General features: G+C 35.4%; 4 protein-coding genes across 5 annotated transcripts; 1 reads left to right on the top strand and 3 right to left on the bottom strand.

The window, feature by feature from the left end:
- Positions 1 to 1,471: 1,471 nt before the first annotated feature.
- LOC18040401 (COP9 signalosome complex subunit 4) lies at positions 1,472 to 5,734 on the top strand. The gene is made up of 13 exons (XM_006434896.2): positions 1,472 to 1,816; positions 1,955 to 2,106; positions 2,408 to 2,511; positions 2,606 to 2,666; positions 2,980 to 3,072; positions 3,166 to 3,266; positions 3,556 to 3,664; positions 3,754 to 3,798; positions 3,921 to 3,989; positions 4,089 to 4,223; positions 4,639 to 4,698; positions 5,182 to 5,241; positions 5,433 to 5,734. Exons 1-13 carry the CDS (start codon positions 1,687 to 1,689, stop codon positions 5,505 to 5,507), a joined length of 1,194 nt encoding a protein of 397 aa, XP_006434959.1. The 5' UTR covers positions 1,472 to 1,686; the 3' UTR covers positions 5,508 to 5,734.
- On the bottom strand, positions 5,588 to 16,643 carry LOC18042997 (probable serine/threonine protein kinase IRE4). Its single transcript, XM_024184666.1, is given in 19 exon segments — positions 5,588 to 5,945; positions 6,685 to 6,826; positions 7,321 to 7,395; positions 7,618 to 7,767; positions 8,515 to 8,571; positions 8,699 to 8,750; positions 10,280 to 10,368; positions 10,942 to 11,027; positions 11,102 to 11,294; positions 11,812 to 11,904; positions 11,991 to 12,052; positions 12,055 to 12,130; positions 12,367 to 12,459; positions 12,556 to 12,808; positions 12,895 to 13,064; positions 13,252 to 14,490; positions 14,731 to 14,946; positions 15,041 to 15,120; positions 16,077 to 16,643. Coding segments are annotated over 18 exon segments (3,276 nt in total). The 5' UTR covers positions 16,273 to 16,643; the 3' UTR covers positions 5,588 to 5,945; positions 6,685 to 6,730.
- Positions 16,644 to 19,175: 2,532 nt separating this feature from the next.
- On the bottom strand, positions 19,176 to 21,504 carry LOC18042998 (uncharacterized membrane protein At1g75140). The gene has a single exon (XM_006434898.2). The coding sequence runs from the start codon at positions 21,184 to 21,186 to the stop codon at positions 19,219 to 19,221; it is 1,968 nt and encodes a 655-aa protein (XP_006434961.1). The 5' UTR covers positions 21,187 to 21,504; the 3' UTR covers positions 19,176 to 19,218.
- A 503-nt stretch (positions 21,505 to 22,007) lies between these two features.
- On the bottom strand, positions 22,008 to 26,857 carry LOC18041377 (glutamic acid-rich protein). Of its 2 annotated transcripts, none has more exons than XM_006434899.2 (11): positions 26,145 to 26,857; positions 26,004 to 26,058; positions 25,830 to 25,929; positions 25,515 to 25,740; positions 25,040 to 25,093; positions 24,787 to 24,926; positions 23,735 to 24,311; positions 23,423 to 23,537; positions 23,232 to 23,281; positions 22,660 to 22,803; positions 22,008 to 22,498 (listed from the first exon to the last, which is right to left on the bottom strand). In XM_006434899.2, the coding sequence occupies exons 1-11, from the start codon at positions 26,703 to 26,705 to the stop codon at positions 22,238 to 22,240; spliced, it is 2,283 nt and encodes a 760-aa protein (XP_006434962.1). In that variant the 5' UTR covers positions 26,706 to 26,857; the 3' UTR covers positions 22,008 to 22,237. The 2 variants fall into 2 exon arrangements, with proteins under 2 accessions (XP_006434962.1, XP_024039060.1); XM_024183292.1 differs by having other exon boundaries at positions 25,476 to 25,740.
- Between the last annotated feature and the right edge of the window lie 14 nt (positions 26,858 to 26,871).

Raw genomic sequence — 26,871 nt, forward strand, 5'->3', positions numbered from 1 at the left:
ACTGATTTAAACAAATGATTTTTTTCTTTTGAGTGTGTTATATTTTGAAACTATAAATGTATTTTTTATCTTTATTTAAACAATTAATTTATTTAAATCTTATTTAATTTTGAATTTGATCGGTAGTAAAATCATTTTTAGATTAATTTTTTTATTTAGTTAGTTCATAAATAGGACATGATTAAAAATTTTTAGCAACAAACCAAATCGTAAAATGGTGGATTAAATATAAATTAGATCAAATCCGCATCCGATCCGATTCACAGACATATGGATTGGATTTAGATTGAATTTCACCAATTTGTGGATTGAATTGAATTAAAAATTTATAATCCGCAAAATCATATATCAAATGTGAATTGATATTCAATCCATTAAATCCAATTCGCGAACACTCCTAATTCATTTCGAATCATTTGCGGGGTTGGAATTTGAAATCAAACCACCCTTTCGTATCTATATTTTGTTTTGCTGGCTTGAAAACACTGCTTAAATCACGAGCCACTCAGATTTTCATGCTTAGCGTAATTCCAATTCCATCTCTCTGTTTAAATAAGCAGATAATTGTAACAGTATTCCAAACAATACTCATTGTGAAAATCACTGAAGAATCCTCAGCACAATGGAAAAATGTAAAGCAAAGATATAAATAAATCAATCAAGCAAGCAAGCAATTATCCCGAGTCAAAGAAATTAATCCAAAAAAAAAAAAAACTGTTTCAAGCAAAAGAATAAACTCAGAAGGAGAAGAGATCGTAATAGCCAAGAGAAACCAAAGTTCCCAATCATTTGTATTTGGGTAAACCCTCATGAATATACCTTCAAATTATTTTTAAAAAACTTCCCGTTTATCTTATTTTTGTTTAAAATATAAGAAAAAAACAGTAAAAAATAGAAGTTGATTGATAAATGTTTTTTGTCTTTTTCCAAAATTAGCCTTTTGTATTTTCAATTTTGAATTAACTTATTTATACCTGTGAATTCTCAATTGAAAGAGAAAAAATTATAGAAGTATTATAATTATTGCCAGAAAGATAATGTCACCAAAGTTTGAAGAAAAAAAAGAAGAAGAAAAATATGGAATTTAGAGCATCACAAAAGGCCTCATTGGAAGAGCTACATCAATAATAAAAATTTTAAAAAACTTTTTAAATGTAATTTTTTAAATAAAATTATCCTCATCTCTCTTTAATATTAAAGAGTCATCTTTTCTCTCTTTAAATAATATTACACTACTTTGATATCATCATTATTGAAGAGGGAGGTGTAAAAACACATATAGTTTAATTTAGTGATAGGCAAATTTAGTTAAAATAATATAAATTATTTAAAGAGTATTTGGGATTTTTTTTTTTTTTTTGGTCATATAGGTGATTAAAGAAAGGAGTATTTGAAGCGTAAAATTAGATGAGTTTTTATTTTTTTAGTTATGTTTGTAAGGAACATGACGACATGTCATACACAATTAGTAGTGCTTCCGTGGCTCGTAAAAATAAGCCGAGACCATCCGGGAGCACCATACACAAAGAGACAAGAGTGGAAGGTTGATTCACGGTGAGGTGCCTGAGGCTCTGACTCTGAGGGAGCGAAGGAGGCAAACGCTTCTCCTGATAATTCAGGGGATCAAAATTTTGCATATAACATAAAAAAATTCAACCTAAAATCACAAACACTAATTTAACAATCATGGAAAGTGCATTAGCGAGCGCCTCTGCTATCACTGACCAGAGGCAAAAGATCGAACAGTATAAGCACATTCTCTCTTCTGTTATCTCTTCAAACGACATCGTTCAAGCCAAGAAATTCATCGATCACAGTTACCTCTCTCCCTCTCTATCTATCTTTTTAATTAAAAATTTTCGCCTAGGGTTTTTTGAAATCCATTATTTTGGAAGGAAGCAAATTTTTGTTCGACCTTATCCTTTTTCTATCTTAAAATTTTTTTTCTGTGCAGTGCTATCCGATGATGTACCATTGGTTGTTTCGCGTCAGCTGTTGCAGACTTTTGCTCAAGAGCTGGGGAGATTAGAACCGGAGACGCAAAAGGAAATTGCCAATTATACCCTCGCTCAGATTCAACCTCGTGTTGTCTCCTTCGAAGAACAGGTTAGCTTTGGACTATATTTATATTCAAGCTACTGCTATCTGTGTACACTTTTTTCTTTTCTTTTGAACTTCTTGGATGCCACATTGTTTTTTTACTATAGGTCCGTTTTCTGTTTGTAACTGGTTATTGCTGCTTGTTTGCTTTCCTCTTCCTGCTTTCTTTATCTCTGGAGTTTCTTTTATTTATTGTTTTTGTTGTGAGGGCTATATCTGATGCATTGGCGATCACATGGTTGACAACAACATTGAATTTTCATGATCATTGAAGTTTAAGTGTTATAAGTAAAACTTGTTTTCTCAGGTGTTAATTATCAGGGAGAAACTTGCTGATTTATATGAATCTGAGCAGCAATGGTCAAAAGCAGCTCAGATGCTTAGTGGAATTGATCTTGACTCTGGAATGAGGTGTGGAACCGTATTCTTTAATTTTTAATAAAATTAGGTATTCTTGCCCATTATCACGATTATGGATGTATTCCCTTTGTTTTATTTGCACCAGAGTCATTGACGATACATTCAGGTTGTCGAAATGTGTCCAGATTGCTCGCCTATATCTTGAGGTATTGACTGCATGATGCTACTGCATTTTAATGCTGAAAAAATTTCATCTTGTACATGTCAACATGAAGGAGTCTTGTGATGGGGCAGAGTGTAGGCCTGTTGTCAATGGTTGGAGACATTTCATTTTAAAGAGGATTGTGCTGCAGACTGGAGTTTGTGTGTCTGATCAACAATCACTGCATGTTTTATTCATGTATTTTTCATTTATGGACATATACTCTACATTTGGTTTTAACCAATTCGAGGATCAGAGGTTCATATAAATATGGAGGGTCTTAAAATAGTTTTCATTAGCAACTGTATATTTTGCAGGATGATGATGCTGTTAATGCAGAGGCTTTCATTAATAAAGCGTCATTCTTGGTTAGCAGCAGTCAGCAGGAAGTGTTGAATCTACAGTACAAGGTTCGATATTTGTTTGAGAGTGAGGATGTTTGTTTCCTCAGAAGCTTTAGTATTTTCTGAACTCTATTTGGTGTTTCCTTTTCCTGTCATTAGGTTTGTTATGCCAGGATTTTGGATTTGAAAAGGAAGTTCTTGGAAGCAGCACTACGTTACTATGATATATCTCAGATTCAGAAGCGGCAGATAGGAGACGAGTATGTGCTCTCGTAACATTTAGTTGTATTTTGTTTTTCAAGATTTAGATAATAAACCTGGAATCATCCAATAATTATTAATATTTATCCTGAGTCATGATTCTATCCTGTTTTCTAATTTAGTACTACTCTGGCCTGTCCTTTGGCCAACTGGTGTTTGCATAGGTTTTAGAATTCAGAGGCTGCTAAATGTTCTGTTTCTTTTACATCATTGATTTATCTGTGACAGACTTGATATACACTAGCACCTTCCCCTTGTGAATCTTATAAAATGAATTCTATTGTTTAGAACAATTGATGAGGAAGCATTGGAGCAAGCTCTGTCTGCTGCTGTGACATGTACAATTTTGGCTGCTGCGGGTCCTCAACGCTCTCGTGTTCTTGCCACTCTGTACAAAGTAAACAATCATTGAAACAACACACATTTCAAGAATTTAATTTTCAATTTTTATTTTAAATTATGCTGATGTATTGGGATATGATTCAGGATGAACGGTGTTCAAAATTGAAAATATATCCAATATTACAAAAGGTTCTCTCCATCTTTCTCTCTGTCTGTGCATGTACAAATTCCATGAAGTTGTTTCTCATGCCTAACTATTTTGAAGAGTTTTTGCTCATATGATACTGAAGTCGTTATATGGAATTTATCAGGTATATTTGGAGAGAATTTTGAGAAAACCTGAAATTGATGCATTCGCAGAAGAGCTGAAACCTCATCAGGTTATAAACATTTGATACTGCTTTCAAATGTCAAATCTATGGCTTGTACCTTTTTGTTTTATGTAAGCCGCATTGGCTCACCTTTCACTTACTTTTCAGAAAGCACTTCTGCCGGATAATTTTACCGTGCTGGATCGTGCCATGATTGAGCATAATCTTTTGAGCGCAAGCAAACTTTACACCAACATAAGTTTTGAAGAGTTGGGCACTTTGCTTGGTATTGCACCTCAAAAGGTATTGTATCATATTGATTACCCTAGTTTTTCCCCTATTCTGCTGATGGTCACCATGTTTTCATCGGACTGCTTGTCATTCGTGTCCATGGATCTTTAGACTGACTGATATTTTATATTCCCAACATACTAGCTGCTTGGCAGTTGCAGCAATGGTGAGGGGAGTGGGCAAGGGTTGGTTTTCCCTTACCCAACCTCTTCCATCCCAGGCATTCCTGGTTTTGAGCCTTTTTTCCCCCCTTCCCCTGAAGGGGTAATGAGCGTGTTGCTTTTCGAGTTCCTGTGCACATTTCCTCTGTTGAAGTTGACCCCGCTTTTACTTCAATTATGGTTTTTGGTTATTTTTGTCTTCTCTGTCTTTGGAAAGTATACTTATGTCCTTTCTATCTTAATGTGTCACTGGTTTTCCTTTACAGGCAGAGAAGATTGCATCAAGAATGATTTTTGAGGACAGAATGAGGGGATCCATTGATCAGGTATGACATACTAGCTAAAAGTATTTTCCCAAGGCCAAAAGATTCATTGCAAACGTGAATTTGTAACTTCATTTCCTGTTTATCACTCAAATTTATTATTGCTAGGTCATCTGGAGAGTTGTAATTTGAAGTTTTTTCCAAAATATGTTAGAATCTTAAGACCTGTCTTGTTTATTACTTTTTTGCTTTTAGATTCTGTTAGAGATTTAGGGTATGTTTGGAACTGTCTACTTCTACTTAACTTTGAAAGCACAACAATAAAAGTGCTTGGTAAATGCCATCTTTTACTTGGCAGCTAATGGTTACCATTCACCCACTTGCTTATTATCGTGGATTCAAAGCCACGCACCTCTGTTCTAAGCATAACCTTAGTTCCAGCTTACTCTGGGCTGATCAATGTCATATGGTCTAGGGGATAAGTTAAGTCTGTTAAATGCAAAATGCACAAATCACTAACACCCATCGAATAATTTAATATGTTAGGTGGAAGCTGTTATACATTTTGAGGATGATACTGAAGAGCTGCAACAATGGGATCAACAGGTCAGTTTCTACCTGATAACAAGCACCAACTGTTTCACAATTTATATGATTTGAACTGTGCATGGTTATAATTATCTTTTAGTGGCTCTTAATTTGTAATACACCAACTGATTCACAATTTATATTATTTGAACTGTGCATGGTTGTAGTTATCTTTTAGTGGCTCTTAATTTGTAACATTGATTTTGCAGATAGTTGGACTCTGTCAAGCTCTCAATGATATATTAGATAGCATGGCTAAGAAGGGATTGCCGATTCCTGTATGATCTATGCGATTGGCAATCTTTTTAGAAATTAAAGATTTGTTGATGCATAGAAACAATTCAGCATTTTGTTTCGTTTTCAATTTTGTGAAGATCACTCATTTTGTAATTGGAATTTTGCATGCCGTACTTTGACAGCAACGAGCATGGGGTATGTTTACATTCTCAGTTCTAATAGTTTTTGCTTCGGCATTCTTTTGATACAAAAAATGGCTGAAGAGTAACCTTTCCTTTTTCTTAGTTACAAAATCAAAGATTGGTGGATACGCCTTTCAGTTTCTGGATTGTAATTTGTTGGTGGATACGCCTTTCAGTTTCTCGATTGTAATTTGTTGGTGGATACGCCTTTCAGTTTCTCGATTGTAATTTGTTGGTGGATACGCCTTTCAGTTTCTCGATTGTAATTTGTCAGGCTCTCCTGGTTTCATTGAGTCCTGCAAACTAAAATAAAGTTAAGCATGTTTATTGTGAACAAAAAGGGAAGGTAATCGAAATGGGATTGTGTTCATAATTATGAAGCCTGAAAGCCGGTCGTTGTCAAAAGCAGGCTTGTGATTGAAGGCTTAAAATTTCAAAGCAAATTTTAACCATACATACATTAATATTAATAGACACATGGTGCAATTTTTTTTTAAAAAATTTAGAACTTAGACTATGATATCTTAATATATTTTAATATCATTATTTTCTTCTATTGTTAAGGAAAAAATTTCAAAAAAGGAGCAACGCTATTTGCACGTGTTCAAACACAAAATATTGCACAGCCAAAACAGGACCATTTCGTTTAATTTTAAAATGTCATGTGATCTTAGTTGACCAAACGAATAAATCAAAAGAAATTAAAAGCTTATCTGAATCATATTTCACATGAAAAGTAAAAGGACGTGGCGTTTTAAAAGTAAATGAAACGGTCCCGTTTTGACTGTCATGTGCAATCTTCTGTAATCTGTATTTGAACGTGAGCAAATTGAATTACTCTAAAAAACAGAAGTACAAGATCCTGTTATTTTCCTCTCATTCATTTAAAAAAAAAAAAGACTATTTGTATTTCTTTACATGAATGAAAATAAGGCTGCAGAAAAAGCAACGTACAAATATCAAACTTCTTTTTAGCCTCTTTTGGCCTCTATTCTATCTCTCTCCCTCTAATTTTTCTAATGCTAAAATTGAACAGAGTTACCAGTAAAAGGAAAAATATGTCTGGCACTGTCAAAAGAAAAAATGTACTATGTCCCTGCGTCTTTGGCTGGAGAGGACCTTGTAGAATCCTTCACGTTTTGCACAAGCACCTCGTGATTAATAGAGGCCAACTGTGATAAATTCTGCAAAGAAAAACGCATTTACAAAACTAGAACGAGTTTAACCATAGCCATGAAATGTGTCACAGCACTTCATTAGACCTTAGAACCAATTGTCAACATAAAAACAGGTTGGTCTCTCAACATCCTACGGATTTAACAATCATTGCATCATCAACATTGCATGAATCAGTTAAATTATCAGATTAAAATATTGGACATCATGTCACCAATGTTGTTTGTGCTAAAAGCTCTGGTTTTCTCTTCATTTTTTGTTCCCCATATTCTCACTTGAGACCTACTAAAGTAACATCTGAGCTGAAAGCCGGTACACTAGTGCTGAATCTAATGATACTCAAAGTTGGTGATAACCAAATTGGTGAAAGACAGTTCATCCAATCACCATGTACATTATTCCAGTGTCCTTGGGATACCAATTTAGAATCAATCAGGTAGAGATTAAGAAAATTTATACAATATACTTATTAAATGTTGATCCGTTTAGTTAGTAGGCATACCTTGAAAGAGAAATTTATTAGTGACAGATCAAGAGGACAAGAACCAAACTCTGCAAGGTCTCCGCATTCATCCATCTGAACAGAAGAAAGCAAAGTCACAAATTAAGATTTCAAGAAAAACTTAGAAAAGAGAAATACTTGTAATATTATCATCCAAGACATAAAAACACAAAACTATCTATAAGAAAATGCATTCTAACATAAACATCACCTATCCATTATTTTGAAAATAGAGCAATATGATTTTTTGACAAGAATCGTAAACAGGTTATGTTAAGAGGTCAACTAGTAATTTACCTCAGTTCTAGAATTTGAAGATGAGTCACAAGTGTCAGCATCAGAGTAGCTACCATTCTGATCATCCGGCAATCCACTTGAAATTTGACTAAAGCGTGATAAGAAGTAGCTTGTGTCATCTACACTTTCAGGTTGCGGTACAAAGACAGCCTATAAACATATTTGAAAGTGGAAAGTTAAATAAGAATCCCCATCATGAGGAACATTGTGGTGTTTACACAAAGGTGCACCAGAATTGCCCTCTTGTAAAATAGGCATAGATATAGACACAAAGAGAAAGACAAGGAAGCACATATGACCTCCAACACAAAAAATAAAAAATACAAACATAAAATAGATTTGAGCTTAATTAAATGCCTAGGCAAGTATGCGTGTGTTTTGCAAAAGTGAAAACCATACATAACTTGCTAGGGTGATTTTTGGACTTGGCATCAAGGGAAAGAAAATTAATATGTATACATGAATAAAGCACCATGAATGGTCAATTACTGTCATGTTCTGTGTTAAGATATAGAAGCCCATAGGTTGATAGAATGGAAGTGTATTCATATATCAAACTCAAGATGCAGAATCCCTGCCAGGCACTTTTTAGTTTTCTTCTCTAAAAGACCAACTTAACATGCCCATAATGGATTTCCACTAGGAGAGGTAACCGAAACAGACAGTGAGACAGATATGCTAGGCTCACATGTTTCAAATAAATTTTCCCAATTATTTATATATTCTCCAATATATGCCCTTTAATAAGCATTTTTCGTATTAGCTATGTCATGAGAATCAGTCCAACAATTTATAACACACACAAAACAATGTTGCATCATAATTTCAACCTTTCAAGACTTTTTTAACCTAGATTATTACGAATCTATAGACACCAAGAGGGGCATATGTAATTACCTTTTGCAATGCAAGGCTGTCCCAGTTAACTCCCTTGAAAAAAGGATGAGCTTTTACCTACAAAGCAATAGAAGCCATTCAAAAAGCCAATCTGAAATCACAATAATTTCAGTTCTATTTCAAGTTTTGATTGCATAGAGACACAGTTTTCTGTTTTTTTAATGAAAATTTTACAGTGAAATACCTCTGCTGCACCATTTGCTCCAAGGCGCTGGTTTGGATCATGTATAAGAAACCTATACAGAAAGGAAATTGTTAGATAAATTGTTCGGCCTAGAACGAGTGAATGCTCAGTTAGCTAGATGCAAAATGCTACACATAATGTCTGTACAAAGTGCTGTTAAAAAGCATACTACAAAATGAAGTAGCTGGATAAGGTGCAGAGAGATAAAATCATAAAAAAGCAACAGATGATAATAGTGCTTTTTCATACAATAAAAACATATGTAACAATAATAAGAATGACACTTTTTTTTTGTCCTAAAGAAAAAAAGCTCAATGCCCTTTTTTTATATTGATAACTCATACCGCCGCACAGACTCAGACCATGGGCCCGCTCCGGCCAGGCCTTAACTGGGGGCAATCCGGCGCTACAACCCCATGACCCATGAGACAACAAAGGGTGGAATTTTAAGCCCACCAGAGGGATCGAACCTGAGGCCTCGATACAGCCAAGTAAGGATGTTCAACATCCAATCTACTCCAATCCAATTTTTGTCAGATTGACCCTTTGATTGGATTAGATTGCAATCCAATATAAACCAATTCAACCACTTAATTTTTATTTTCTTATTTAAAGAAAAGATACATGCCACTTTTATATTTAACTAGCTGAAAAATAAAACCTAATTTTGTATAACAAATAAATATACAATAATATACAATACGAAGTACAAATTGCAAGCCACAACCAATATTTGCTTTCAATATACAAATTTCAGTTTTCTCCCCTCCCCCTCCTCTCCCCCCCCCCCCCCACCCCAAAAAAAAACCATATGATAATAAAACACATGAATCATGAAATGTTAAAATATTAAAAGAGTTGATTTTTTTAAATCAGTAATTAGAACTCTTGAGAGCAATTGACAATTTTTATTTTTAATCAGATTGATCAGATAGGATTAAATTGGGTCTAATTTTTTATTGGTTTGGATTATATTGGATTTCAATCAGTGATTGAATCAGATTGGATCCAAAATGTAAAATCCAACATATGATGGACTGGACTTGGATTTGGATTTGCTATGCACCAGATCCCAAACAGTCAACCAATTGGACTCCTGCTTCAGGGGCTCCCTATTTAGAAATATTAATACATTTTATATAAACAATTAGTTATTCAAACCTGACTCTACTCCACCACCCCACTCCCTCTTCTAACCATAGAATCACAAAGTAAAACACTTAAAATTTAACATAGTAATTCCACAACTTTTGTGATCTCCATCTTCCTTTTCTTTCATTTAGTAACCACATTTTGAATACCCAGAAGAGTGTATATTACGAATATTTGCCTTAGAAAAGAATGTTACAGAATTCATGAACAATTTGCTTATGCATTGAACATGATGTTTCATTGATCATAAAATTTAACATTTCATTTCCTAATTTCTGTAGTAAATTTCATATTCATCTGCTATATATGGTGCTTAAACAAGATCAAAGACTAGTTTATTTTCACTAGATTCTTATAAGACATTTAAAATGTATAGGTAAGCATTTTTTAGTCGAATGAATCAATAGCATAAGACTCCCAAGAACCAACCTGTTAATGAGGTCTTGGGCCTCAAAGGACATGTCACTAGGAACACAAGGCCAGGGAATTTTTCTGTTGAGAATATTGTCAAATATTATCTGCAAAGCCAAGAAAAAATGATTAAAAATTATTAAAAAAGTACCTGATCAGTAAAAGTTGATTCATGTAATGTTATGCCTAATAAGATATGGATCACAAAGGAACGAGGAATTAATAGATGAAAGGATATAAATAGAAATTAATAAGGAACTAATGTGAAGCAGAGAAGATTTCTCTGCAGCAACAAATGTTTAAACTATCTCATAGATTTAACTCACCATTCAACCTTGCAGACATCTAAATGGCAACTATTTTCTATTATGCATTATTTACATCAAGGATGTAACTAGAGAGCATCGATTAGTACTTTGCATATCAAGCTGCTATGATTGTAAGAGAAGAAGGGTTCAGGGAAATTGAAATCTGCAGTCATGAACAACATTCAAGATACATGTTGCTCGACCCACAATTATGATGAAGGCCTCTATACATGAAATTGAGGACAACCAATTCAGCTCATTGAAACAAGTCACAGAATCAGAGTCTACTGAAAATGATTATTTCAATACCTTAATCTTGATTAAACTTTGGTTCAACAACCATCATGAATTATGAAATGAAAAGGTAGATACCTCTGGAGATTCAGCAGTGAAAGGTGGAATTCCAGTTATAAATTCAAATAAGATTATTCCCACTGACCACCAGTCAGCAGCATAGCCTGCATGAATGATCAGGAAGTCATTCAACTGCCAAGAAAACTTAAAGTAACCAGTTCTCAGGTTTGGTCCAAACCATGTTCAGTTCCAAGAAGAATTTCAGGGGCCAGGTAATCAGGTGTCCCGACAGCTGAGTGTCGATTTCTATTGTCTGTTTGCTGATACTCTGGATAATGAGCATCTGATGGCATGATTCCATCTGTTTCAGGTCCTGACAAATCAATTGTGTTGTTTATAAGGCCAATTTTTGATAGCCCAAAATCTGTAAGCTGGTAGTAAAAGCAGTGATTAGTATTAACAGTAACATAACAAAAGGCTGATGCAGGTACAAAATTCAAATGTACATAGGATGGACACATGCAGGGACATTATATGACACAGTGATGAATCATCAAGTTTGGCTCCCACCCTCCCATCTAAAGAAAGTTGATCTCATCAACATTCAGCAAGCTATTGATTAAGTTACTAAAAATCGCAGGAACAAATTTTGGTTATAATTATTTGAAAGGAAATCTTAGAAAGAAAGATTGCCATAGCGGTAACTTCAAAAGTCCATTTTGAGGGCTATAAAGAATTAGAAGAATATAAAACAACCTCTGATCCTTATTTTTACGGACAACACAAAATCTGACATGTTAGCTTAGCTCAATTGAATTATTCGGCTTCATTCAGTTCAATTAAATAGCTATTGATAAATACGATGACTAGGATACTTCAACAAATTACTTTTTTCCAATTTTATAATTTAATGATCATCAGGATAATTATGCAGCTTATGTGCCAGACCTTAATGTGTCCATCATGTGCAATTAAAAGGTTGTCTGGTTTCAGATCACGATGCACAATTCCAAGAGAATGGAGGTATTCTAAAGCAAGAACCTGAAAAAAAATGATCAACGTAAGTAACAGTAAGGATAAGAACTAAACAAGGACATACATATATATGTAAAAGGTCTTTGACATACCAGTTCTGCAATGTATATACGAGCCACATCTTCCTCGAGGCAGCCAACTTTTCTGAGCAAGAGTATAGATCACCTCCATTGAGATATTCCATAACCAAATAAAGGTTATCTCTACAGGAGAAAGAATAAAAAAACCTAACCTGCAGTGACAAGACCACGTTCATTTTCGAAGCATACAGTAATACAGCTTGACTATTCTAGCGCTAAACTATCAAAAATTCTTTCTTCAAAACTCCAATTCATGATGAAAAGGACAAATAGATTTAGAAAATTGCAGCAATTGGAGCACCCACTTGCTATAGGAAAATTATTGTCAAAATTATGACTTCATTAAAAAAAAAATGGTTTGTAACTCAAAGCATTCCATAACTATTACCACAAAAGGATTTCGAACTGTTATTAATATATTGCGCTCTGCTAATATACGCTCTATATCATTTTTCCGTATCATGTCCAACTTCTTGAGCACCTGCTTTGGAAAAGAAGAAAAAGAAAAAGAAAAATACAGTTGATCAAGAATGGTGCTAAAAATACCATATCAGAAATTACTAAAATAAGATTTTACCTTTATTGCAAATAAGTCTCCTGTTGTCCGTTTGCGCGCAAGAAAAACTCTACCAAAGGCGCCTCTGCTAATTGGTTTGATGATCTCAAAGTCATCAATGCTTGTCCGCTCTTTGTGAGATGAATGTAAAGGAGTAGAAACGCCACTACTTTGAGACACACTGTCCAATATAAGTCTAGAATTTTCCTTATATTTACTAAAACTTGTAGGGCTTTTCTCATCCAATAGTTCACAAGCAAGTATATATTTTTCCCTGCACATATATTTGGAAACTGTGACATTAATTTGGTGAGCTGAGAGTAGTATTACATAAAAGCTATTCTAAGATATTAAACTTGCCGCAGAAGTTTCTCTATCCGGCTTCCAAAAGTGTCTATTACTAGAGCTTTGAGCTTGCTATGCTGTAAAACATCCTGTAAGTCATGCATGCAGGCAAGCAAAAACTCAGAACCTTCTTTTGAAAAATCTGTATCTGCCACACAGCGAGCTATGTCAGCAAGTTCAATCATCTGCCAGAAGGAAGGAAATAAATCAGAAGCATATATAACTTTGCTTTATAGAATTAAAAGCATAGCTACAACAAAAATGACAGCAGTACTTACAAAAAGAAAAAAGGCAGTGAAACACATTAAGATGTAATTAGCTGGAAAATTGAGATGATTAGAAAGGAATAAATTTCCAAAAAAGTAAACTGACCTGCTGCACATCCTCTAGCTCAGCAGGATGGTTACGCTCTAACCAGAAAGGGTCAAAATGGCCTGCTTTAGGGGTATTTGTAGAAGATACTGATGTCATGCTTCCTGTTGAGGATGATGCACCATAGCCGCTCAACTTCAAACCTAAGTGACCCCTCAAGTTTAGAGAACCTAGGTGAGAATCATCTATACAGGCGGTGTCCATCTCATGTATATCCTCAAACATTCCTTCAACACCTTTATTTCGCCATTCACTTATTTTAGGAGAATAACCATCATATGTGATTGCAGAGTTCATAGTTTGTGTTCTTGAATTTTCAGGGCTGCCAAGGATTGGGTGAGAACTTGAATTACATGACTCTGAAATTTGTTCTAATATCTCTGAAAGTTTTAACAGGCGTTCATCGACATCCAGACAATTCAATTCACACTTATCTGCATATGCACATATGTAAGAGTGGGATTCCAGATGAGAAATAGGAACAACTTCCTCACATATCCTACAGATTACTGAGTCACTTCCATCTAAACTTTGCCCCTGCTCATGAGGTGAACCACAATTAGACTTGGTTACTTCAACAATTCTACCTTCAACAATATGAGACTGTTGCTCTTGCATTCGAGAATAATGTTGGGACTTCTGTGGTGGAAAATTTTGTACAATAAATACAGATTTTTTTTCGGAAGTATGATCAAGTGACTCAGAACAACTGCAATCACTGATCTCTGGGACAGTAGATACCTTTTGTTGTCCTGATATTTTTTTTTTGGCATTGGCCTTCTGATACGAGGCATAATCTAAATCAGATTCAGCAGTGCCAGGACTTGGCACCCAGCTTGTTTCGACAGCAGGAACACTTTCTAAACATTTCTTAAATTTATGAAGAGATTTCTCCGCAATTGGCTCACTCTCTTTCTGGAAAAGTAACAATCTAGTGCAGCGGGTCAATATGAACAGCATGCGTGTAGACAGCCACTTAACTAATCCTACTTGACACTGTTGCCTTTTCTCAGTCAAATCTTGGACAATTGTTTCACAATTAGCACGAAACAAACAAGATGTCATCTCAATACACTGTTGAGCAAGAATAAGCAGATCCTCCAACATTTCCTTCCCTTCTAAGGATGGGGAGTCCATTTTCTCCAGAACATTCATAACATCCTTAGCAAAAGTAGCCAGTTCTGAGTTCACCACTTCTTTGGCAGCATCAAATCTTGAATGCAATGTATCCAAAAGTTCCTGAGTAATTAAACAATATTAGAAGGAAAAAAAGGGCAAAGAGAATTAAAAGTGTCCACTAATAGTACTTTACTCTCTAACACCTTTAATATGAAGGAATTTTTCATTTGAAAGTGAATATAAGCATTCAGATAAAGTTATCACATTAAAAATTAATAAAGAGGAAAAAAATTGTCAAATTAACAATCACTTTGTGCAAAATTAAAGCGGCAGTAATCTTGAGCTTAAATTAAGACTTACCTTCAAATCATTGTAGCTGTGTGCTCGAGGGTAAGAAGAAGGAATGCCACCCTTTGGCCCGAGTTCATGTGAAAAACTCTTCAAACCTTTTGATACTTTACTGCTGCTCACATGCTCCGCCAAAGATTGCTTTTCGTTCAGATGGTTTCCTTCATGGCGTAATTTAGTTCTTCTAGGATCTTCTACATCAACATCTTTGTCTTCTGAGCCACTGTTCTGTCAAAAATCCGAAACAAAATCAAATATGTGATGCACAGAATACATAGATATCAGATCAACTGCATCTGCAGCATGCTAACCCCGGCCTCACCTCGGTATTTGGAGAAACAATATTGAATTTGGAAATATATGATGTGAACCACTGAGCTATCTTCTTTCCTTTACGGACTTCTGGTACATTTATAAAACCAGGAAACATTAAGTTTATTTCACTTTCTTTCTAGCAAACAACCAGGAAAGCTTCATGCACTAAACGCAACATTCTTTTGATTTTTTCTGTTGTTGCCTTTCTCTCAGTCAGTAAGCTCTTCTACAGATATGAGACTAGAAATCTCATCATTAACAATTCAATTTTATTCCCAAGAGGCAGAGTTAGCACGATTCTCTTCAATCTCAATATGCTAAATTACTAGTGCCATGTCAAAACGAGCACAGAGCTCAACTTCATGAAATTCCATACAAACGTTTGTATGGTTTAGAAACAGTTAATGCAGTCCCGGGGGTGGGGGGGTTGGAACTAAAAAGCCAATTGACCGCATGTTACCAAAGAAGCAACCATCAAAGAACAATTTTAAAACAATTCATAGAAATAGAGGTTGATTCCATGATTATAAGTTCATTCCCTACTGGACCAGACCAGAATGGGTTATATACGTTCTCATTATAAGATGGGGTCATTTGAGCGTATCTAAATAGATATTACATTGACATATGGAAATATCAACTAAATGACTAATAAACCCAAAAGGTCTTGTCTTCTTTCTTTTTTCTTTTTTCTTTTTTTTTTTCCCTGAAAGATCTTTATTACCTGCTAATTACTTGAATTCTACCCCAAAGTTAATAAAAGTGCTAATAAGAACTGATATTCCAATTTAAATAAAATACAAACAAATTCTGAAAATATATAACAAGTTATAAAATTTCAACAAGGCCCCTAAAACAAATTGTACTTGATAAACTAACAAGCAGGCCACAATTTTGCACGTGCATGTTAACGAGCTCTAATGTGAAAAAAGACCTTTTCCAATTATTGGAATAACCAAATATTCACTATCCTAGTTTCTTTTTATTCCATCGTTTTCTCAGCAAACAAACAGAAAAACGAGAAAAAAAAAGAACAAACAAACCTTCTGTGAAAGAATTCGCAAGTTTTACATGTCCTTGAGCCACAGTCTTTTGCTTATGCTTCTGAGGAGGCCGTGAAACGCCATAGCTCCTTGACTCGGTCAATTCGTCCGGTTTTGATACACCTCCCCGAGTTTTGATCCGGTTCAACCCGGACGGAATTCCATTATCGTGATTGTTTCGACTCGCTTCCGCCATTACAGCAAATAAGTTGCAGTTCAAAAAAAGAAATCAACAATCCAAAATTCCAAAATAAACCCCTGCATCTGTTGCTCCGATATTTTCATCATCCTAATCAGAAACATTACGAGCTATGAAGCCAATTAACGCGCGGTCAAAATTCAATTTTTTAAAATTGATTTATTAAGTTAAGCGAAATTCCAAAAACAAGTTTAAAAAAACAAAAACGATTAGGAGGTTAAGTAACGTTGAGTTTGGTAGATAATAAGAGGCACGCACGAGGAGTAGAACGAGTCTTGCTTTATGTGGCTGTCGTCCGTTGGCGTTTTAAACATTGGAAGGAGCGCAACGCAAGTGCTTTTGCGTTTGCGTTAGTTGGCTGCGACAACGACTGATATTATAAAAACTAATAAGGAAATAAATTCTTTAAAAAAAAAAATTATAATAAGTATATAAATATAAGCCAATAAAAATTTGTCCTTAACTTTTATATTTGGCAAAATATCTTCTTACAATGTTTATCTGTCACGGAGTATTTCCATTTTTCTGTAGATACATTTGGATCTGTCGACTGTCACATTATGTGACGTGAAAACTGCTGCTTCTAATTTCTCTATCGCACAACCAAACTATGTCGAGGATTCGTTTAGTGTTGTTGCATTTTTTAAAATAATTTACTAGTTGTCTTATAATTTTTTTTTTCTTTTTTTAAAAGGTAAAAGGGAAGGAAAAATGGGGGCCGTCAAGCCCAAATATAATTTTTAACTCTTTTAGACTTTTATTACCTTTAAGAATCGAACTTAAATTTTAGTAGAAACTACAACTGCACTGCAATCAACCTGACCATACACTTAAGAGAAGTTGTCCTATAAAAATATTTAATTGTGAAGAATATTAATTAAGTATTTAATAAAAATTATTTTAACAAAGAATTTTAAAAATAATTATGTGTTTAATAAATCTACTATTAAATGTGTGTGTGTATACGAACTAAGTATAAACTTAATTCTTAAAATTAAATTTTAAAAAAAATACTAAAATTAATTTTTGTCAAATACTAAAATTAATTTTTTAATTTTTTATAATCACTTTTAAACTTCCTAAATATAATCTCAAATGAACCTTAAATAATTTCAACATACATGAGCTCCAAAATCAACTACTCTTATTTTTTATATCGTAATTAAGAATTTACAAGACTACTTTAATCAGCATTAGTGACGACAATATTGACCTAAAAATGAACTTCTACCCTAATCAACATTGTGGCAAAAACTCGATCGCGACATAACGAGCATGGTGCAAAAAAATGGAAAATCTTTTTTCAATGAATTTTATCAAGAAATTGTTATTGTAGAAGTTAAAATCCTTTCAACTTGTAATTTTTGGTCTGTCTTTAGGGATTTTTTTATAGAAAAATCTCTCCTTTCTGATAGGTCGGGAAAGGAAGTCTTAAATTGGAAAAAAAAAACACTAATATTTGGTTTTGTGGATACAATGCATATGATAGTTAGAATAAAAAAGGAGGCTAGTGTTCAAGTCATCAAGTGAAAGGGTATAATTGCAACCCAAAAAAAAGTAATAATTATAATAATTTAAGCTTTTATTTTATTATTTATAGTAGCTTGCTGGATCATCAGATTCATCAACCTCTTGGAACGGCAAATTCCTTAAAATTTTGGATTTGATGATTAAAAATAATGCGCGGCAACAGTTGACCTCCGGTAGTTGGTTCAAAGAGTGCCCGCTGCTACCATTTTTTTGCCCGGGTGAATTGTTATTAATTGAATACTCAATATCTCAAATTATTCGTGGTCATAGTCCAAAGCGGGGGCTTTTATAAAAATTTAAAAATTAAAAATTCAAGTGTACAAAAGAGATGGTTTTAAATTCCTCGAATTGGAGAATTGAGTGGAGCCGTCACAATTTCTGCCACGTACAAAACACGTGGCCTTTAAAGAGCAGTGTCTAGCTCCAACAAATGAAAAGTCCTTGATTCGAGAAATGTTCAGTTACGGCTTACGACTACTTCCGTTGTGCTGACGCAGTCCTGATAGTGGGTAATGGATTGCAGATCAAATTTTCGGCAGGCTCTTCAACTTGCACTCCACTTTTTTTTTTTTTTTAAGTCTGTTATATATAGATATTACTGATATTATATATTTATAATCATACTATATAACTGGGACCATCATCATACGTTGATACACTGAAATATATGTTCAGATATTTTAAATCTTCTCTAATATTCGAGGGGTGCCTACTCCACTCACATTTCGTGAAGGAGAGACTATCTCCACTCAATTAATTGATAATTGAGGAAGAACTGAAACTAATCTCCATAATACTTTTATGGAGGCTCGAATTCTTACACTCAATATTATAAGTGTAAGACTTCTCATATTGGACCAAAGGCCCATTGGCACTTGTACTCCACTTCTATTGTCGATAAAAGGCAATCATTTATTCCATACACGGATGGGGGAACTGGGTGTGTTTGAAGGATGAAAAGAGGTATCTTTTACGCCTACTAATCAGTCGTTCATTTTTTATCATTCTTCACAAGAAAGCAACCTTTCTGGAAAGTTAAAATCACCCTTTATAGTTTATAAATTATAGTTAATATATCCATCCGAAGATTTCAGCTGTAACTCAAAATTTTGAATGTGCTGCAAGCAGTATCGGTGTAGGAGACTTGAAAAGTTATCTACTTCATTGGTCAATGGTCAAGTAAAATAGACAAGTATTGCAAAAGTCGAGTAGCATTTTCTCTCAACTACAATGTAAAATACAACATTGCATGTTCAAAAGGCTCCACAATGCCAAATGAAATTTTTAAGGATAAATCTAAAACATGCATGATTCTCAGAATAAAAGTTAAGAGAAATCCCCCCACACCACCCCCCCCCCCCCCTCCCCCCCAACAACAACAAAAAAAAAAGGTTCAAGCAATTGTTTCGCGAATCAATTGCTATCGTCAACAACTTGATTGTTTACATATAGACTTCTTTTAGGGAAGCCTGCAGATTCTAGTGTTGAGCCCCTAAACTTTAGCTCAGAAGCTGATCTAAAATTGGGATCAACTGGAGGCCTGGCATTGGTATCAGCAGAACCTGGCCTGAAGGAACTTGTTGTTCCACCAGGATATCGTGAAGGAGAGGCATATCTCCTTGATGGTCCCCTCATACCACCACTCCTCAAGTCCATAATATCAGCATTTCTTGAAGAAGAGTCCACAAAAGGCCTTTCTCCAGCACCCGACCCTATTGGAGCCCCAGTTGCAGCAGTTGTCGAGCTAAAAGGGTCATCTGGTCCCCATGAAGTAAGTGCTTCTTTTTTCTTAGCAAAGAAGTGCCATACTCCAAACAAAAAAAGTATAAAGAAGAACACAGGGCCGGTCCATGACATCACACTGGATTCTCCTTTGAAAACCGGAAGGTTAGAGCGGTACATTCCCACATACCCACCACCAAGACCAAGAACAAGAAGCTTATCACGGTCACTAGCTATCAAGGGAACTGACCTTCTTTTCTCTTCATTCACATCCACATCCATTACTTGATAGTTTAGAAATGATGATCTGATCTCATCCAAACCAGCTGAAAAAAGAAGACGAGGCCCACCACTCCTCACATAATGCTGAGCAGAAACATTATACACAAAAATCTTCTCTTCACAAACAACAAGCAAATACCCCTTAATTGCCTGAAAAGCGAGAGGCTCACTCATGTCAAACTTTCTCTTGGATCTAACCCTGCATTTGAAGTTTGTTACGTCCCCCAAAAGCAATACATGAATCAAATCCCCCTCCGATGTATACCCATATGCTTTAGACCTCTCTGTGGCATCAAAAACATAATTCCTAACCAGAGAATTATTCAATCCTTCACATTCAGTTTCCCTGAGTTTCATAGTCCTCAAATCCAATGAACCTGCACCACATTCCGTCAGAAACAAAAGCCTCTGCTTCAAGAAAACAAGTGGCTTACTACTCAGCATAGCAGCAGTACCATGGACCATCCCATTTTCTTTAAAAACCCTAATCTTCCCACTAGCATCTGCTGATAATATATACCTCATCCTCCCAATATGATGTACTTCCAACAAAGTAACAGACAAACCCTCTTCACCATTCTCAGTTGCCACATATTTACCAACATTTTCAATTACAAGTGAACTCCAATCTTCCCCATTTGGCTTCTCATAAACCTTATGAATCAAGATCACACCATTTTCATGCCCCGTGACCAGAACACTCTCATTCTTATAAACCGACACATAAGAAACCATTGCAGTAACAGGCAACTCAGACATAGTATAAAACTCAACCGAAACATCCCCATTTCTCAAAAACACAAAAACCCTCCCTTTATCATCACCTACAGCAACATATTTACTATGACCCTCATAATCACGAAAAGGCAATATGTTAATACAAGTGGGATCAGATTCCAGTTTCACAGCTGAAACAAACTGAAATCTCTCGGACCAAAATGGACTGTACTTAGTTACAGAAACCGATCTCGCTCTCTCTCCATCTCGAATCATATCCTCTTCTTTAAATTCTTTGATTAATTTTTCGTCATCATACTTTCTTCGCTTAATCTTATCTTTTTCTTCAAGAGCTATTCTTAAACTCCCAAGATTCCGCTTCTCATCAAGAGATGAAACTTTTGAAGTCTCAGAAAATTTAGATTCTAATTTAGTAACTATATCACTAAGGTTTCTCACTAACTCTTCAAGTTTATGCAATAACAAATCTTGTTGGCCAAACTTAACTTCACCTTCACTTTCAGTCTCTGATGGTTCATAGTAAGGAACACGGTCGTGCTCGGGTTGGATTGAACTGACAAGGATTTTATCATTAGGTGAAAAAGCGAAAATAAAAAGCAAATAGAGCAAAAAGAACTTGCCTTTATGGAAATTTGCCATTCGGAGGAGAAGCTTGAAGGATTTGGATTCAGTGCAGCGCCATTGTGATTTTGCAGATCTAGGGAAATTAATAATGGATCTAGATAAGAAATTTTCAGGAGGAATCTATGTTAGATTTGATTATGGGATTTTAGAAACTTGGGGTGCAGAGTGTATGAGCTGAGAAGTTTTGACTTGGGTCTGTGCGTTGAATTAGGGCAAGAAATTATGATTTTGCGAGCGAAACTCGGTACTCTGGTAAGAATCCGTGGTGAAAAGATCTGGTCAGGTCGGATTACAATTAATTAGCAAATCATAACAAAGCGACACGTGGAGACTTGCGGAATTAAGTCAGATTACCAAACCCATAATAAGACGACACGTCGACATTTCCGCAATTGAGAGGATACAAAAGCTTTAGCTCATACATTTTTCACCTACTTTATTGGGTCATTCACGGCCATCGGTTGCAGATTGCACTGCATGTGACATTGAAAACGCACACCTGAGCTTTCAGATCCTCAAACTTCAAAGGCCAGAAAGCAGCTCTACGGGATCGATGACAAATTCTTCCCGTATACGTGTGAACCAATATCAGGAGCCACCGAGGCAAGACTGTATCCTTATCTAATGAATCGTCTTTTAGCCCGGAACAGAATCTTACAAGTTAAAAAGTTGGGAGAATACAATCGCATCTTTGGCATCCATACAAGCTCTATAGGAATCATAGTAATTGTTTTCGCATGAGGTGTCTGCAGCACTGGACAGTATCACATGATAACAGCAATGCAATTAGAACAACATTATCTGAATCGCTTGAACTGCAATCAAATGCCCTCGTATTTTAACTGGCCGTGAAACGCTAAGACAATTCCAACTAGATAATATCCAATAAATTGAGGGATTGTATAATCAGAAGCCTGCGAAGGCATCAACAATAAACAATAGGGATCATATGTTCACTACCTTGCTAACTGCCTAATGCATTAATCACTTCAACACATAAAAACTAAAATAGAAATTACCTAACTCAAAAACATAACATGAATTGGAACTTTATGGGCAAATAGCCTTAGAGAGTTCTTAGAGACATGTTAGGTTCTTTCTTCATCAGCTTCTCCAATTTAAACGTTGCTAATACGGATTCAGTATGGCTAACCACTCTATTTTCATTGCAGCGGCTAGATTGCAGTGAAGAGCGCCTCAAGATCTCAATTAATTCAGTTCTGGAATTTGCTTCTGCTGAAGCTTTTGTCTTTTGAGCACTAGGTCTAATTTGTGAGCTATAAAGTTGGGTTGAAGCAGTTTTTGTATGTGGATTTTCCCTCTGAATCTGCAAGTTATAACCCAATAGAATTAATATCTGGAAATAAGCTAAACCCAATAAGCAATAGAATTGATATCTGGATATAAGCTAGTCTTTCAAAATCAGAAATGAGAAGTCAACAGAACTTTAGCACATCAAATGAATGTTGAGAGCTTAGTAGAACCTACCATATCTGAAGAACCTTCTGACACTGACATTGCACTCTTGTTACGGCCATCACCTCGTTCAAAGATAAAAGACCGCACCATGCCAGAGCCATGCTTCTGCTGTAATGGCAGAGAAAGGTTTGATCCCCGACGTAGGAAAGTTGACTGAAATATTTTTTCAGTGGAAAACTTTTAGTTAATGATATCATGCAACAGTAAAACTTCACTTCAAATGGCAGATTCTACCATACAGAGGATAAGAGAAAAAGGTTTTCTAAATCAATTTAAGTTGTTGCCTAACAAAGGAAAACTTTGACAACTGCAAATTCTTGCAAGCTTATAATTTGTGTGCTCATAGGTACTCAATTTCATCCTAAGGTGCTTCTATGAACATGGAGATGAGGATCAATAATCAATAATACAGAGAGAATAAACAAACACATAGAGTGCATAAGGTTTGGGGCACCTTTGTTGCTAAACCAGATGACAATTGAGTTATTTAAAGATTTTGCCAGGATTTATTATATTCTTTAAATCACTAGACCAGATAATTGACTAAAGCACAACCCTCCAACTACTGCAAACTAGCTTACCTTTGATGACACTGTCCTGTTTCCTCCTATGAGTCGCATATCAGAAAGGGCTGCAGATGAACAATGATAACAGTTAAAGAGGGAATTTCCCAGAAAATAAAACTTATTTATCATTCTTTGAAAAATAAGTGGACTTGGTAACATGCATCATATAATAACTCCAATTATGATTAAAGTACCATAGCTCTTACCTGACATTTTTGGTTTTTTCCTAGTGTCAGGCACAATATTCAGCTTCTTTATAAGACTAAAAACTTCTCTGGAATCTTTATCCTCTGCTGGCGACAGGAATGCAGCTTTCTTTTCCTGTCCCGCATCATAATATTTATTAAGTCACATGAAATGACCACAACAAAATCAACAATCCATATGTACTCCTATAACAGATGTAGACTGATGGATATTGAATTTAATAAATAAAGCATTCAAGTATCAAAGAAATTTTAAAAAAAAATTCAAAAAAAATTAAGAAAACGGTCTGTGATGAGCTTCTTAAGACTCACTGATTTCTCAAAGAGGCACTGCCTAACAAGACTTGTTTCTGTTTCTTCGTCATCAGATGATATGTATGCGTCATCTTTGTCTGTAAACATATGAGGAATCATTTCCTTTACTTTCCTTAAATTTATCCGCACAAGATCTGTTGGAGCTAAATCTTCAATAGCTTCACCACTGTACTCTTCAGTATCTTGTTCACTTTCCTCATCTTCCTCCTCTTCCACCATAGTCTTGTCCAGCTGTTTTGAACCACATTTAAATCTCTGCAAAAGTTTCTCTGTTCCAGCAGCATCCTGTTTCTCAAGCCATTTTTGATGGAGTTCATTGCGCCTTTCATTATCAATTGGATTTTCTTCATATTGGGTTGCTATCATATCCTTGAGTTCTTCATCATCTTCATTATCCTCATCTTCTTCACTATCTCGGAAACGGAGCTGGTCATTGTCACTGTCATCTTCTTCTTCAGCTTCCTCGTCAACAAAGGCTTTAACAGGATCACCATTTGGAGACGAAGACAAGTCAGCTGATTCTTGTAGACATGGATCAATGTTCTCCTTGTCATTATCCTCTTCGTAATCAGAACTGAAAAAGACATAGTGATCAATCATACTTTTTGTAATTAATAAAAGGTTGAAAGAGTTCAAAGCTCAGCATGGCAGGTTTCACCTTTACCGATGCCGAGATACATTAAAACCTCCAGACCAGAAAATGTATGTCAAATCCATACCCAACACCTTATCAAACTAAAAATTAAACCTAGCTCTACATAATGCACGATTTCATCCCCACGACTAGGATTTAACAATTGCAATGAAATCACATGGTCCAAGGAACAACTAATAAATTAAAATTGAAAGAAAGAAGGTATATCACAGCAGATGTTGATTCTGTAGAAACACATTAGTATTATTTGCGAAACAATACAATTAGAGCCCTAGCAATTATACCAGTAGGTGTAAATGTAACCATTCGGTAATTAAATAGCTATTAAAGGCCAATGGCATTGACATTGCTTCCAATAACTGGCAAAAGAAAAAAGAATTTCTAGGACACTTACAAATCATCAGGAGGGGCAGAACCAAGCTTCAAGTTCATAGCAAGTAAGGATGGTGCTAAAGCTTCTTCAAGAGGGCTCTTAGGCATGTCATCTAAGAGATCATCTTGGGAGGTACTTGTTTGTGGAACAGAAAACAGGTCCTTTAACATGTAAATGGACAAGCAACCCTAAGTTACAAACAGTACATAGGAAGAATGGAAACAATTTTAAACAGAAGAAACTTTGAAAAAAGAAAATGTAAATATGAAGGAACCTGAGTATCATCAATAGGAGCTCGAAACTCCTGCTTTGGTTCCTCATCCACAGCCTAATGACCATTAAAATAAAAGAGACATTAACATAGCAATATAACATTACTTTCCATCAAGAAACTTACCCAAGTTAAAAGCACTAAATTTAGAGTATTAACAATCCAAGTGGTAATAGGAACAACATTTGGCAGCCTCCAAAATGTTGCCAATCAACTTCTCTCAGAAACCAAAGCCTACTTGCTATATTTCTCATTTAAAAATAAATTGGTAACAGATTTTTACAAGCTTCCAATCATTACTTTATACACTTATCACAAGACTTGGCAAGAACTAATTCTTTGCTAGGGTTGTAAACCCAAAGAAACTCAGGAAATCATCTATGCTAGCAAGAAACTTTATTAATAGAGAATCAAGAATATGTCATGACCATGCACTCACCATTTGGGCACAAATACTTTCATGACTTGCGGGATTTACCATATTATTAGAAGTATCAGCAGAAAAGTCCCTTAACCCACTCTCCACATTAGCAGGACAGGAAATTGCATCCTCACTTGCCAATTTTGTGGCCTTGTCATCTCCTCCATCCTTGTCAGCGGCATTTTTGGATTCAACATTGACCATAAATTCTTGTGAAATATCAACATAATCATCACCCTCATCATAATCATCAATAAAAGAAGTTTTGTTAACTTTGACAGATCTGTGAACAGAACAAAATTATAAATACAAAATTAACACTGTATTTCAAAGATAAACTGCACAGAATAATAATAGAAGTTTACCACTCACTTTTTTGAAACCTCTAATTTTCTTCGTCGAATCTTGTCTAAAACTGAAGATATGGGCTTTTGAATAATTGGTACTGATTTAAATGCTGCATCTCTTGTTTCTAAACAAATGGAATACACATTTGTAAGAGCAAAAGTAGGCTGTTAAATAAAAATTGAAGAGTTCCAATGCTACCTCGCAACAGTCTCTGAGACTCAGCACGGAGTTGCTTAAGCTGTTCTCTTCTGTCCTGTCAAATTATAGCAACCAGAAATCAACATCCAAAACTCAATTGTAAAGGCAATTAATCAGTAGCAAAATTACAAATAGAATTACCTTGTCAGTCGTTCGTTTTGGAACGACGGTTGATTCAAACTTATCATCTTCGCTGACACTCTTGACTCTTTTCTTCTTATCTTTCTTTTCCTCAAAGCCATCATCAGAACTACGTCGTCTCTTCTCGGATTCCTCCACTCTTAAATCCTCATTTTCCTTCACCATTTCTGCGACATCACGTCGATCCACGCCTCTTTCATCGAACTCCTCCGACACGGAGTCACAATCTAAAGTCCACTTAGCACCAGACGCCTCTTCCTCAATATGCAAACCACCGACATCAGAATCCAATCCATTTTCATTTTCAAAACGCTCTTCAAACCGAATATCAGAATCAGCTTCCTCCAAAACCTGGCTATTTGACTTCTCAAGATCTAGGGTTTCAAGATTCAGTTCTTCGGAAACCTGGGTATTCGACTTACCGGTATCTAGGGTTCCAAATTTTGGAGATTTCTCGTCGAGCGTTTTGGCTTTTTTCAGTCGTTTGAACTGTCTTTCAAGGACTGGAGAAGAAGGTGCTTCGGTAGGCGAAAACGATTCAAAATCATTGACGCTCTCCATTTTTGCTATGATTAACGAATCCGACCGGAAATAAATAATTAGGATATTATGTGTATTGTCGGTTTTATTAGTTCCTGAGAACTAAGGATGAGATGATAAAATGATAAATGATGTTAAAGCGTGTTGGCGGGTTTTTTGCGGGAAATGTTTTAAAATTTAGTGGGAA

This window comes from Citrus clementina, unplaced genomic scaffold (genome assembly GCF_000493195.1).
Source record: "Citrus clementina cultivar Clemenules unplaced genomic scaffold, Citrus_clementina_v1.0 scaffold_5, whole genome shotgun sequence".
Classification (NCBI taxonomy): domain Eukaryota; kingdom Viridiplantae; phylum Streptophyta; class Magnoliopsida; order Sapindales; family Rutaceae; genus Citrus; species Citrus x clementina.

Bases quoted from the DNA above. Each gene is read 5' to 3' on its own strand.
- LOC18040401 (XM_006434896.2), top strand. From the start codon at position 1,687: ATGGAAAGTGCATTAGCGAGCGCCTCTGCTATCACTGACCAGAGGCAA. The intron at 3,665-3,753 runs GTAAACAATCAT...GATATGATTCAG, and splicing joins TTCTTGCCACTCTGTACAAA to GATGAACGGTGTTCAAAATT. The intron at 3,990-4,088 runs GTTATAAACATT...CTTACTTTTCAG, and splicing joins AAGAGCTGAAACCTCATCAG to AAAGCACTTCTGCCGGATAA.
- LOC18042998 (XM_006434898.2), bottom strand. From the start codon at position 21,186: ATGGCAAATTTCCATAAAGGCAAGTTCTTTTTGCTCTATTTGCTTTTT.
- LOC18041377 (XM_024183292.1), bottom strand. From the start codon at position 26,705: ATGGAGAGCGTCAATGATTTTGAATCGTTTTCGCCTACCGAAGCACCT. The intron at 25,094-25,475 runs GTGAGTGCATGG...AATGGTCATTAG, and splicing joins AAAGTATTTGTGCCCAAATG to GCTGTGGATGAGGAACCAAA. The intron at 22,499-22,659 runs GTAGGTTCTACT...TATAACTTGCAG, and splicing joins CAGAAGGTTCTTCAGATATG to ATTCAGAGGGAAAATCCACA.